This window comes from Gracilinanus agilis, chromosome 2, assembly GCF_016433145.1.
Source record: "Gracilinanus agilis isolate LMUSP501 chromosome 2, AgileGrace, whole genome shotgun sequence".
Taxonomy (NCBI): Eukaryota; Metazoa; Chordata; class Mammalia; order Didelphimorphia; family Didelphidae; genus Gracilinanus; species Gracilinanus agilis.
In genome coordinates this window covers 204,475,571-204,490,169 of record NC_058131.1, presented here as the reverse complement: position 1 = coordinate 204,490,169, position 14,599 = coordinate 204,475,571, and the positions used below count along the sequence as shown (strand labels likewise).

The window sequence follows — 14,599 nt, the reverse complement described above, 5'->3', positions numbered from 1 at the left end:
CCAAATAGTTATGCCTCTAATTCAAACAGCTGAAAAGGAATAAAGAAAATCTATATTTAAAGAGAACTGAAATATATGAAATGGATCCTTAGATATATACTTGATAGTAATGTTTAAAAAATATGGGGTATCTCTTTAAATGATGATCAATACTTTTCTATGTTTTAGTTTCACTAAAATCATTTTGGTTATTTTAGATGGAAAATGAGCTCTATCGTTGGATACTTATGTTTAGAACATAACAATGAACTTCAGCATTTTGCATGCTAATAATCACAGATTGGTGAAAAAGTGCCTGGACAGCTCAGCTGGAGCAGTATGGACTTGGCTCTGACTCCTCTGTCATTATCCATTAGACATAACACAAGAATACATCATCCAGACATGATACATTAAAAATAAGATTCAATTGTCTTCAGTAGTATCTCTTAGGAAAGGACTTTGCTTTGTATAATTCTATTATCCTCCCCCAAAAAGCCATTTCCCCCCAACTTGACAATGCATTACACATAAAAGTTGCAGTCATACTAGGCAAACAATATGGAACTTACCAATGTATAGTCATGGTATTCTTAAGTGGATTTTTCAAGGAGTGTTGTACACCCAGGTACAGTTTAAACTAGATGACCTCTGAAACTCTATTTTTTTCTGTTATCATCCCAAAACTGTGTTCATTAAATTTTCCAAGAAGAAAAGAGAATGGTAGAATTATGGTGAATCAGATATAAAGAGAACATTAGTGATCAGACAGTCCAACACACTGAACAAGGAGGAAATTAATACCCAGAAAAGAAAATTGCTATATGTCATGTAGTTGGTAAATTGAAAAGCCAATTTGAACTCAAGTCATCTAATTCAAAATTCAATACTCTTTTGTCATGATACAACAATGGATTTAATGTTTGAAGAACACACATATTATAGACACATATGTTGCTCAAGGTAAAACCATTACTGATTCTTCTGAGCACATAAAAAATGGGCTAACTCTACCCCAACAAGTCACAATTAGAATTCTTTAGTTGCAACATAAAATGTACACTCTGATTCTTAGTTCACGAATAGTTTAAAATATTTCACCAAAGACTATAATACATGTTTCTGTTTTATACATTAAGGCATGAATCAATTTAAGTGGATGATTTCAAATCTGAGGGTTTTACTCTGAATTTGGATCCTGAAGACTTGTTTTTAGAACTCATGAGATGCATTTCATATTTTGAATAATTCTCTGGCTGTAATAATGACCAGATCATTTAACTTTATGCCCTATTCATTGAAACGTAATAAAAATACCTGACTTTCACAATCCCAGAACAAATTGTCAGTGTTGATAATATATTGGGAGAGAAATAAAATAAACCACCCCCCAAATGTTGTTCTTTGAGGGAAAGCCATCTTTCAGTTGATTATGTAGTGGTCCATTCATTATTTAAAATAAATACGTACTTATTAAACACTTGGGTATTACTGGAAGCCTAAGTATTATCCCCTATAATAGTATAGGTGTGTGGAGGGAGAAGCAGAGAACAGTTAAATTCTTACCATCATAGAACTTTATTTATTTTTCTTTTTATTCATTTTTTCTTATTTAGAAAACTTTTCAATGGTTACATGATTCATGTTCTTACTTTCCCCTTAATCCCTCAAACTCCCCACCCATAGCCAATGAGCAATTCCACTGGTATTAACATGTGTCATCTATCAAGACCTATTTCTGTATTATTGATAGTTGTATTGGTGTGGTTATTTAGAGTCAACATCCCCAATCATGTCAGCCTCAACCCATGTGTACAAGAAGTTGCTTTTCTTCTTTGTTTCCTCTCCTGTATTTCTTCCTCTGAATGTTGGTAGCATTCTTTTCCATAAGTCCCTCAGTATTGTCATAGGTCATTACATTGCTGCTAGTAAAGAAGTCCATTACATTCGATTTTACCACAGTGTATCAGTCTCTGTGCATCATGTTCTCCTGGATCTGCTCCATTCACTCTGCATCAATTCCTGGAGGTCTTTCCAGTTCACATGGAATTCCTTCAGATAATTATTCCTTTGAGCACAATAGTATACCATCACTAGCATATACCACAATTTGTTCAGCCATTCCCCAATTGAAGGGCATACCATCATTTTCCAAATTTGCTACCACAAAAAGAACGGCTATAAATATTTTGTACAAGTCTTTTTATCTATTATCTCTTTGGGGGCTGGATCAAAGGACAGGCATTATTTTAGCATTTTTGGGCATAATTCCAAATTACCATCCAGAATGGCTGGATCAGTTCACAACTCAACCAGCATTGCATTTGTATCCCAATTTTGCCACATTGCCTCCAAGATTCATTACTCTCCCCTTGTATCATTTTAGACAATCTTCTAGGTGTATGGTGATACTTCAGAGTTGTTTTGATTTGCATTTCTCTAATTATTTAAGATTTAGAACACCTTCTCATGTGCTTATTGATAGTTTTGATTTCTTTATCTGAAACTTTGCCTATTCATGTCTCTTCCCCATTTATCAATTGGGGAATGGCTTGATTTTTATACAATTGATTTAGCTCAGTGTATATTTGAGTAATTAGACCTCTGTCAGAATTTTTTATTATAAAGATTTTTCCCAGATTGTTGTTTCCCTTCTGGTTTTGGTTGCATTGTTTTTGTTTCCACAAAAATTATTTTAATATAATCAAAATTATTTATTTTATGTTTTGTAATTTTTTCTAACTCTTGCTTGGTTTTAAAATCTTTCCTTTCCTAGAGATCTGGCAAGTATACTATTCCATGTTCACTTAATTTACTTACAATTTCCTTCTTTGTATTCAAGTCATTCACCCATTCTGAATTTATTTTGGTGTAGGGTGTGAGATTTTGATCTAAACCTAATCTCTCCAATATTATTTTCCATTCTTTCTAGCAGTTTCTGTTGAATAGTGGATTTTTGTGCCAAAATTAAGGATCTTTGGGTTTATCATACACTGTCTTGCTGACGTCACTTACACCAAGTCTATTCCACTGATCCTCTCTTCTGTCTCTTAGCCAGTAGCATACTGTTTTGATGACCACTGCTTTTTTAATTTAGTTTAATATCTGGTAATGCTAGGCCCCATTCCTTCACATTTTTTTCATTATTTCCCTTGATATTCTTGATCTTTTGTTCTATCAAATGAACTTTATTATAATTTTTCTAATTCAGTATGAAAGTTTTTTGGTAGTTTGATAGATATGGCACTAAATAAGTAAATTAAGTTGGGTAGAATGGTTATTTTTATTATGTTAGCTCAATCCTACCCATGAGCACTCAATGTTTTTTCCAATTGTTTAGATCTAGTTTTATTTGTTTGGAAAGTGTTTTGTAGTTGTGTTCATATAATTCCTGTGTTTCTTTTGGTAGATAGATTCTTAAGTATTTTATATTGTCTAGGGTGATTTTAAATGGTATTTCTCTTTCTATCTCTTACTGCTGTGATGTGTTGAAAATATATAGAAATGCTGATGATTTATGTGCATTTATTTTGTATCTTGCAACTTTGCTAAAGTTGATTATTTCTACTAGGATTTTTTAAGTAGACAATCATATCATCTCCAAAGATAGCTTAGTCTCCTCATTGCCTATTTTAACACCTTCAATTTCTTTTTCTTCTGTAATTGCTACTGCTAGTGTGTCTGGTACAATGTTAAACATTAGAGGTGATAATGTGCATCCTTGTTTCACACCTGATCTTATTGGGAGAAGCCTTCTAATTTATCCCATTTACATGTGATGCTTGTTGGTTGTTTTAGATATGAACTGTTTATTATTTTTAGGAAAGGTCCTTCTATTCCTTTCCTTTATAGTGTTTTCAGTAGGAATGGGTGCTGTATTTTGAAAATGCTTTTTCAGCATTTATTGAGATAATCGTGTGATTTTTTTCCAGGTTAGGCCCTTTTAATGTTTCCTAAGACAGGCTGCTGAAGCAGGAACCATGAGAAAACATTCGCCTTTTTCTTTACAGCCAAAAGGGGTTAAAAAGGAAACAAAAAACCACTACAGATATTTGTAGGAAAAAATGGTTTTGTACATGGGGTATAACATTATAAACTCAAGACAACTCATAGACAAAAAGGGCAACTTCCCACATCTATCACCCGTCTCTGCAAAAAGTTTCTATGGAACGTCCATCCAGTCAAAACCAATAGGCTCTCCCTTGAGATGTCATCCGGCTTTCTCAAGACGACTCCTCGGACTGCATGTTTGTCTTGGAATGTCCTCAGAAGGCTCTGTTGGCCATTGGCCAACAGGCTCCAACCCACAGAGTCTGGCCAGTGGGCGGGGGGCTATTCAAACTTTGTCTTTTTCCCTTGTGGCTTGTTGTCTCCTCCTCCTCCTCCTCTGCCTCCTCTGAAACCACCTCAACCTCCAAAGTTGCCTCCTCTGCCTCGGCCTCCAAAGCCCCCTCGGCCTCCTCTGCCACCTCCTCTGCCCCCAAAGCCTCCTTGTCCGCCGCTGCCACGTCCTCCTCCTCGGCCCCCAAAGCCACTGGGCTTGGCCCAGTCCAGGGTGACTTTGTTTCCATCGATCTCCCCATCCTCCATGGCCTCTTTGGCAGCCTTGGCCTCCTCTTCAGAGTTGAAGTCCACAAAACCAAACCCTTTCAATGATCCTGTCTCCCTGTCTGTGACTATTCTGGCCCCCACTGAGCCATTAAAAGAATCTTTCAATGTTTCTTCTGTTGTGTCTTCAGATAGACCTTTGACGAACAATGTTTTGTGGGGTTGGTCCCTGGGAGCTGCATTTGCTGTCTTTTGTCCCTTTAGCTCCAGCCAGATGGCTCGGCCCTCAATTTCTATGCTGTTACAAGAATTCAAAGCTTCTTTTGCATCCTCCACAGAGGCAAACTCAATGAATGCATACCCCTTGGGCCGGCCTTGGTTGTTCTGGGGCTGGCTGATGGAGGTGGCCTTCTCAAACACCTCCTGCAGACTCTCCTCTATGGCGCTGTAGGCAAGGTTGTTCAGCACCAGCGTCTTCAAGTCTGAGGGCTTGCTGTTGTTCCCACTCCATGAGTTGTTCTTCCCTCGAGCATTCTCTTGTCCTTGACTTTTCTCCCCTGTGTAGTCCAGAATGAGGGCCCGGCTGTCGATCTCAGTCCCCTGCTTCTCCTCTAAGGCCTTGTCCACATATGCTTCTGTCTTGAATTCAACATAAGCAATTCCTTTGGGTGTCCCGTCCTTGGTGCAGACCAGTCTGATCTCAATAGCATCTTCAAACACTTCCTTGAGCTCCTCCTGAGTTACTTTATAGGGCAAGTTCTTGACAAGGAGTATCTCAGTCTTTCTTGTTCTCTTTTGCTTTTCTAGCTTCATTTCAGAGCCAAGCACTTTGGAGCCACTGAGTTCCAGAGCCTTTTCCATATCTTCAGCAGATTCAAATTCGACATAGCCAAACTTCCTGGTGGCACCAATGCAGACATCCACAATTGTAAGGTCCTTTTTAGAAAAGAAGTCTGTGATGGCAGTTTTTAGCTCAGCTGCTGTTTTGTTGAAGTTCAGGTTACCAGAGAAGAGATTGAAATTTGTAGATGTTTCAGCTTCCAATTTCTGTTTCTAGGCTTCAGGGGCTTTCTGGTTTCCCATTTCCTTTTTCCGTTTTCTGTTTTCCTGGGGCTTCTTTGATGGGCACTTCCTCCTCCTCTTCTTCTTCCTCCTCCTCCTCTTCCTCGTCATCATCATCTTCCTCCTCATCTTCATTATCTTCCTCCTCAGATTCCTTGGCTTTCCCGCCTTTGGCAGCCTTCACAGAATCAGCCTTCCCTTTGGCAGGGGTAGTATCCATTGCTTCTTCTTCAGAATCATCCTCTTCTTCCTCTTCCTCCTCACTGTCCTCCTCCTCATCATCATCTTCTTCCTCCTCAGAATCCTGTTTGGACAAAGCTGCTCCCACCTTGGTGGCTTTGGGAGGCTCAAATTCTTCATCATCCTCATCTTCACTATCTTCTTCTTCAGACTCACTTTCCTCTTTCTTGGCATTCTTTCCATTTTTTGCCCCTTTGGCTGGAGTGGCAGCTGCTTTAGCTGGGGTGGCTGCTGCTTTAGCTCCCTTCTTGCCTGCTGTGGGAACAGCTTTGGCTGGAGTGGCCACTTTCTTGGCTGGGATCACAGAAGCCTTCTTACCAGGAGTCACAACTGCTTTCTTGGCAGGTGTGGTAGCAACAAGATACCCTCTATTTCTAATAGTTTGCATTTATATACATGAGAGATCTATAGTTTCACCAAGGTAGAGAAATCCATCTACCAGTGCTGATGTCAATCCATTTAAAACTTAGATGATAAGTCCTAAAGAGTCCTTTTAGGTACATAGAAATTCATTGACTTGGCCAGGGCAGTCGTTCAGTTTCAGAGATGGGACTTGAACCCAGGTCTCTCCGTTTCCACTTTATGACTCTGAGATGTATTTATTATATAGTTCTTTTCAATGGCCTTCCTTATGCCAACCCTGTGAGGTAGGCAATATAAGTAGTTTAGATGAGAAAATTGATCAAAAAAGGAAAATAGCTCCCCCAAGGGTTCATTGGGAATATAAGTGTCAGCCAGGACTTGATCTCAGGCCTGCTAACTCTTAGGAGCAATGCTTTTGGTACTAAGCTTGTCTTAACATAACTACTGTAGGCTGGACATCCAGGGCAAACCCAGCAACAAGGGCAAGATTCTTCTGTTTGGTATTAACAAACATGTAAAAATCTAGTAATTTTAACCCAGAACCATTCAAGATAGGCCCTAATGTGAAAGAAGTATATATGGAAATTGAAAAACAATAATGGAAAAAATATGTCTCAATGCATGAAACCTAGTGAAACCAGGATACAGTAAACATGAAATCATGTAATTACAAGATGAAATTGTCTGCCTGGAAACATTGGAGAGACAGAAATGCTAATGCAGCCAAAAGACTATCTGGGAGAGGGGGACGTCCTGTCTAGGGGACATGAGTCATTTGGTTTCTTGGAAAGCTGTATTCTCCATAGTAGAGAAGAAGACTACATTAGTTTCTACTGTAGTTTAGAGGGTTTTACCTCCAAAACAGTGATGTTTTTAGCCAGCATTCTATTAATAAGCAATTACTCATTCAATAATTTTTCTCAATCCAATAAATGATTATTAAGTACCTCCTCTGTACAAGGTACGGTGCTGAGCCCTGGGGATACAGAGATGAAAAACAACGCAATTACTACTCTCAAGGAAATTACAATCTCATTGAGGAGAGAAGTGATATGGTGATAATTCTTATGATGCCAAAAAAGGAATCATAACAAGCAATATTAATACCCAAGATACCTAGCATGAAATGTTACCCCCCACATTCAAATTTTTTAGAGAAAAATGGGGGGCAGCTAGTGGCTCCATAGACAGAACACTAGGCCTAGGGTTGAGAGGACCTGGATTTAAATCTTGTCTCGAACTCTTCCTATCTGTGTGACCCTGGGCAAGTCACTTAACCCGAACTGCCTAGCCTTTACTACTCTTCTATCTCAGAACTGATAGTACTAAGGCAGAAGGTAAGGGTTTAAGGGGAAAAAATAGAAAGAGGTAGGAAGACTGAAAAGGGGAGAAAAGCTCCTGGAAGAGAAATTCCCATGGAGAGAAAGAGACTATAAGACACTATGAGGCCATTGTCAAAGAAGCCTAGTGATGAAAATGGGGAGAGGGAAGAAGGAAGCTTGCCTAGAATAAAGCCATGGCAGATGAAGCAGGAATAGGAAGAAGAGGGGGAAAAGGAAGTAAGTTATCTAGTAGCTTCCTGATATATTTGGTCTTAGCAGAATCAGAGTTCTTAATCTTAATCTTAAAAACCCCAATCTGGGATACACAGATAAATTTCAGGAGATGGGGGGGGCGGGGAGGGAGGGTTGCATCTTTATTTTCACTAGCCTCTAACTGAAATTTTACATTTCCTTCAATTATTTGAAAACATGATTTTGAGAAGGGGTCCCTAGGCCTTACCAGGATGTCAAAGGGAGTACACAACACAAAAAAAACTGAAAACCTACATAATAGAGCAGCCTTAGAGCCAAGAAGACCTTGCTTCAAGCCTTGCCTCCCACATATGCTGACTGCATGACTTTGGACAAGTCACCACCTCTCAAATCCCCAGCTAACTCTTAAGACTGTTAAATTCCAGATAAGTTGCTTGTCTGCACTGGCAGAGGGAGATTCTTCCCTGGGAGTTCCAAGTGCTATCAATAGCCTCTAAATTTCAGTGCTCTGGGAAAAGTCCCAGTCATCCTGCCCTCATTATGGTTCTGTAAACAAATGAATATGAGATGAAAGAAAATGTGATAGGGGCAAAGGAGACAAAGTGCCCTAAGGTCACTACCACTTCAGAAGAAAGGTCATCCCATTTGGGACAGCTGTCATGAGAGGCAGTCAAGTGTAAGGTCAAGTGTAAGAAGATCATTTATCAAAGTATTATAAAAAGAGACTTATTCTTCAAATGGAAGTTATGTTAGTTTGGAGGCGAGGTGGGTGGTGATGATGCATGTATAGAAATAAGGAGATGTTTCAAGGAAGTAGAAAAAGCTAGCAAAGAGAGGGAATCCCCATTCCTACATCAACGGGTGACCCTCCAGATGTATTTTTAGTAGAAAAGGGCACTCCTAGTGTTGGTCCTACTACATCATCCCCACTACTTGCTGACATAATGAGCCCTGGAGATCATTTTGCTAACCTCCACATAATCTAGAAGAGAAAACTGAGGTTCAGGCCAGAATAAAAACTGATCTCTGCTCAAATCTTACCTGAGTCAAGGTTCAATATTTTCTTCTTGATAGTATGTTAAAGTAGTTTAGAAACAGTTTGAAAACTTCTATCATTCTTTCTCCCCTATTTACCCTGCCCCCATCACAAAGGAAAATAAATGACTCCCTCCTTACACATTTGGCAGATTGCCCACCATATTTGCTTCAGCAGCTGGGGGACAATGCCTGGAAGAACAAGTGGGACCATGAGATGAAATGGCCCAGTCACAAAGGAAGCCCCTTGCCCCATATTTCAGCTGGTCTTTACCCAGCATTTTTTTTTTTACTTCTTTCATAAATACTGAAATTGTCCCAAATACAAAGGTGTCTTCCCCTTCAAGAGAACTTTTACACTCAGACTTTTCTGGATCGGTGCCAGTTTTCTTTAGAAACAAGTAGGTCTTTATTTTTAAAACACACACACAGACACACACAATGTGACAATCGGCAACTGTCTGAGTTACGGCCTGTTGACGCACAGGACATCATGCCAAGACAGGACTGAATTACATCCCCTTAGCCTTCCACCCACCTCAGTTCCTATCAACAGACAATGAACACTTTAGGGGTGACTGCCCCAGTAAAATAAACCCAGATCACCCAGCAGCCAAGGTAAATAGATGTACCCGGCCACCCTACTCTGGACTCCAACTGACTGAGGCTTCTGTTGGCTCTGCCGATCAAGGAGGAATGACAAACAATATTAGATCAAGGAGTTCACCAGCTTGCCTGTGCAACAGACTCACTCACCCAGAAACCCCTTCCCCTGCCAGGATGCCCAGGCAGATTTCTGCTGGCCAGCCCAGAGAAAACCTTTATGCCATTGAATATACTCTAAGAGCGAGAGATCCATTTCCTCGTCAGAGCTCCTGACTTATGGGGTTGGGGGCGAACTGACATTGGTCACAGAATCTCCGAGCTGGAAAAAGCTGCCAAGTTCTGCCCATATCTAATCGTGAATCCCCTCACTATATACACATGTCTGTTAAGTTGTTATTAAGCCTTTGCTTGAAGGCCTCTGGTGAAGCCACTCTTTCCTGAAGAAGTCTATTTTCTTTTGAGACATCTCAGGCTGTTAGGAAATTTTCCTGACAGCAAACCTAAATTTACCTCTTTGCAACTTCTATTGATTACTCCTAGTTCTGTCCTCTGGGTCCAAGTTGAACAAGCCTAATCCTCTAAAGAACAGCCCTTCAACATCTAAAGGCTGTGCCCCTTCCTCCCCTTGATTCTTCTCCTGTCTAGGCTAACTCCATCCCCAGTTCTTTTAAACGCCCCTTATATTGCATGATCTCACCATTGTGGTCACTCACCTCTGGACAAGGTCTAGTTTATTAAAAATCATTCATCTAAGGAGGCCAGGTCGCAATGAAATATTTGAAGTTGAGTTTGGCAGCTGTCCTTCCAATGTGTATATAAGCCTGCCCCCATCCCCAAGAGGAGCAGACTGTCCATCCATGATCCTGGCACCATGATCATCCACCCACCCTCCCCTCTGTGGGCATACGGCACAGAGACAAGTGAGAGGCGTCTCCCTTCTGTTTGTACTGAGATCCTAGAGCAAAAGGCACTGGGCCCACCTCCAGGACTGGAGGAGCAGAATTATGACCAGAGAGGCCTTATTCAAATGCTATTATCTAAAAGTAGATTCTGATTCCATCAGCCTCATCATATCTCCTCCGGCAAGAAACTGTTAAACTGTTTCAAGAAAAACAGGAGACTTGTACATGCAAATACCAAGTGGACTCCTTTGCGGGGAGGGGTCTGGCAGGGGTCCAGGCCCCACAGCATCTCTCTCCACATGTCCCCATCCTAGCAGAGGTCTGGCTCTGAAACGCTGACCATCAGCAGAGGCAAAAAGGAGGCCAATGAAGAAAGAGAATGCCTGCCTGTGGAAGCCCGTTCTCCCTACTCTTCTTGCTGGCCCTGTTCCTGAAATCTTGCTCCTCTCCTGGGGCCACCCAAGCTGGCAGGGACTCAGGATCTTCAACTCAAGAACCTCAAAGGGTCTTTATGAAGGAGTATTACATTCCCTGACTTTGCTGGCAAGGAAACTAAGGTGTGGAGCAGTAACGTGAGCAGCTCAATGGGTGGCTATCTTTTTTAGGACAAAAATATGTCACTCTCTAAGACGAGAGAGAAGGAAATACCCAGAAGCATCCCCGAGGGATGCACAAACTTCAAACCCTAGTTAAATTAAGCTTATGTTGAAGGGGTAATTTACTGCCCCATAAGTTTTTATAGTCTTACCAGATCAAAGCAAATAACTCAGGTTAAGAACTCAATTCAGGCAACACAGCATGGTATCTCATGTTGTAGGTCACCCCCTCAACTATGCCAAGGAAGGCAAAAAACAACCAAACCTCAGGGCTCCTACCCACAGACTCTCGACTGTGCCGGCCAATTATATCTCGTGGGACCAAGCTGACCAAGGGGCAGAAAGTCAGACTGTTAAAGTATCAACTGGGGGGAGGGGTGGGTAGAAAGAAATGAAGCTAAAAAGGTAAGAAGATGAGGACAGACAGACGTCTGAACTATATATGGCCCATGCATGCCTTCCTGAAATAACCATTAGCCCATGGCATTAATACCCTGGAGCTCTGGATTCTTCTCAGTTTAACTCCAACTACCCTGATTCACCCCTTACAAAATTGGGAGGGGGGGTGGTATTAAGTTGATTTATATAACCTGGGGTTATGAGGATTAAGGAGATGAAAAAATTGGATACTATGACAACAAGTTTCTTTTTTGAAAATAGAGGAGTTAGGAGGCAGCTAGGTGGCTCAGTGGATAGAGAGCCAGGCCTGGAGACAGGAGGTCCTGGGTTCAAATGTGGGCTCAGATACTTCTTAGCTGTTTGACCCTGGAGAATTCACTTAACTCCAACCACCTTGCCTTTATCATTCTTGTGCCTTGGAACCAAAATGCTTAGTATTGGTTAAAAGGTAAGAATTTTTTTGTTTTTTAAGTAAATGGGTTCCTGAAAATGTATATGTAAAGTTGCATTTTAGTATCAGTAGAGATAGTGTGGTGTAGAGTAAATTTTGGAGATTTTTCCATGAATACTAGATTTCTTAACCAACAGGGCATGAAGTGCCTTAAATTCATCACTTCTCCCATGGCCAGAGTAGGAAACAGAAAGAGATGCCAAGCTGTGTGGACTTCGCCTGGCCTGTATAACAGGACACATTTAGAGCCTTGTTTTTCAACAAGACAGCATCTACTGACTTCATGGCTTTTCCTGGGGATTTCCACTTCTGGATTCCTTTCTGTCTTTACAAGAGAGGTCTTGCCCAGAGATATCTAAGGTCAAATGAAAGTAAAAATGTTTTTTGAAAGGTGTGAATTCACAAGTGCCTTGGGACTTTTGATCCCTGCTGGAGTTTCCCATCAGATTTCTGCATGGATGAATTGATTGGTTTCCCACTTCCTCTAAGTGATCAAAAATGTCATTTTTGGAAATTTGTTGAAATGTCACAAACTGATAATTCTGGGGAGACCATGTGTCACATTCAAGTGGCATAGACTCATGTAACTGTTCAGGCTTCTTTTCTGAAATACTATTCATATAAGTCAACTACTCTTTAAGGGGAAACCAGGGAAAGCAGAAAAAGAATCTGGTCACCAAGACAGGCTCATTTGGCCTCAGAAATGCCAAATCCTGGGGCCCAGCTCCAGGACAGTTCAGGTCATGACCAAAACTTTCCTTAACTAAAGGCTTCCCAAAGACCATGATAACAGCTCACCCACCACACTGAGTCAGGCTGAATGATAAGATGACTTCTGCAAAATTTCAGCAATTACTCAAGATGCTACTATAATATAACTAGCTTTGGAATCTTCATTTCATCTCTTCAATTCTCAGCTTTCTCCTCTACAAAATGAAAAGAATACTACCTATTAATACTAGTAACCAAACAGAAAGTGCTATGGTCCAGTGGATAGCGAGCCTACCCTTGCCCAAACTGACCTTGAACAAGTCATTTAACTTCTAAATGACCAAAGCAGTTCTCTAAGATTACGCTTCAGGCAGGATATATTGGCTGCTTCCTTCCCTGGGAGCTAATGCCCTTTAACAGCGAAATCACACGTCTGATCATTATCCTCATGATAGTACTGTGCCTAGTTCCCAGGCTGCTGTGAGGCACAAATAAAAGCACACATAATCTGCTTCTGCAAATTTAGATGTACTGTTGCAAGTGTTAGTTGTCATTATTAATGTCCAGAATCTGCCTTTCCTTTTGGTCCTTCAGTGTTGGTAGGTAAGAGAAGAAGGGGCTTCCCTAGATAGAGAGGACTGGTTAGCATGCTCCCCCAGCAAAAGCCACCGGGCTAACATCTGGGAGCTTCTCTGACACACTGTGGCACGTTCACAGGGGATCTTCTCTCTCCCATACCTTATACTTCACTGTGTACATTTTATCTCCCCAACTTAACTCTGAATTCACTTTGAACATATTTAATTGTTGGTGTACATGTTGCCCATCTTCTCCATCACTACCACCACGCTATAATGAGAGCTCCTTGAGGTCAGAGACAGTCTCGTTTTTTGTTTGGGAATCTCCTGTGCCTAGTCCATTATCCAGCACTCAGTAGCTATTTAACAAATAGTTGTTGACAATTGTGAATGACTTGCTATTCTCAGTAACGTAAGGATTCAAGACAATCCCAAAAGATTCACAATGAAAAATACTATTGGCCTCCAGAGAAAGAACCACTGGAATTTGAATGCAGATTGAAGAATGCCATTTTCCACTTTATTTTCTTCACGGTTTTTATATGTGTCTTTTTCCACATGACCAATGTGGAAATATGTTTAGCATGATATAGCACATGTATAACCAACATCAAATTGCTTACTGTTTTAGGGATGGGGCAGAGGAGGGAAGGAGAGAATGTTGAACTCAAAGTGTTAGAAACTGAATGCCAAAAACTGTTTTTACATGTAATTGGGGGGAAAATAAGACATTATTAGAGAATAAATAAAATAACATAAAATTTAAAAACAAACAAATGCTTGTTGATTGAGCTCCTTGGGAATAGAGTCATGTTTTTGTCTTTGTATCTTCCATATCTAGAACTATGCTTGACAATATGGCATAATGGAGAAGACATTTGTCTCAGAGTTAAACAGAACTGAGTTCAAATCCTACCTCAGACACTTACTAGCTGCATAATTCTAGGCAAGTCACTTAATTTCTCTGAGCCTCAATTTCCTCATTTGTAAAATGAAGGGTTTGAAATCAATGACCTCTAAGGTCCACTATCCCCAAACTCTAAATTATTGTTGAAAGAATGAATAAATTCTAGGATGAAAGTTTGTGAGAAGATAATACTTCATGTGACTTTGCATCACTTTCTGATGCTATCTATACATGGCAAAACTTATGAATATTATTCAAGCTACTATGAATGAATCACGTCTAAACCCAAACTCCTCAAAAATATAAATAACCATTGTTATATAGCACCTGGCAATGCAGATCCAGAGAATTCCAAACCGGACCAAGATTATATCAGAAATAAGTACACAAAACTATGACAAAATGAAAGCTCTTCTAAAATCAAAAGATCTTTCCTCTCTGGGAAACTGAATGGAAAGAACCCTGGGTTTGGAGTCAAAGGACCTGGATTCAAATCTCAACTCTGCTCCCTTCTTCCTATGTCACTCAACAGGCCTGAGGTTAATTTTATCTGTAAAAGGCAGGGGGAGGTACAGGGGATTGGTTAAGTGACTTCTGAAGATCTTTCAGTGATAAATCTGACTAGGAAGGTGCCCCTAAGCCTGCTCTTCCCTAACTTCTCTTTTCTGTGGATGGCATTATAATCCT

At 40.4% G+C, this 14,599-nt stretch overlaps 1 protein-coding gene across 1 annotated transcript; it reads right to left on the bottom strand.

Moving 5' to 3' along the window:
• Positions 1–4,311: 4,311 nt before the first annotated feature.
• On the bottom strand, positions 4,312–6,336 carry LOC123234937 (nucleolin-like). Its single transcript, XM_044660940.1, is given in 2 exon segments — positions 4,312–5,631; positions 5,633–6,336. Coding segments are annotated over 2 exon segments (1,905 nt in total). The 5' UTR covers positions 6,218–6,336.
• Between the last annotated feature and the right edge of the window lie 8,263 nt (positions 6,337–14,599).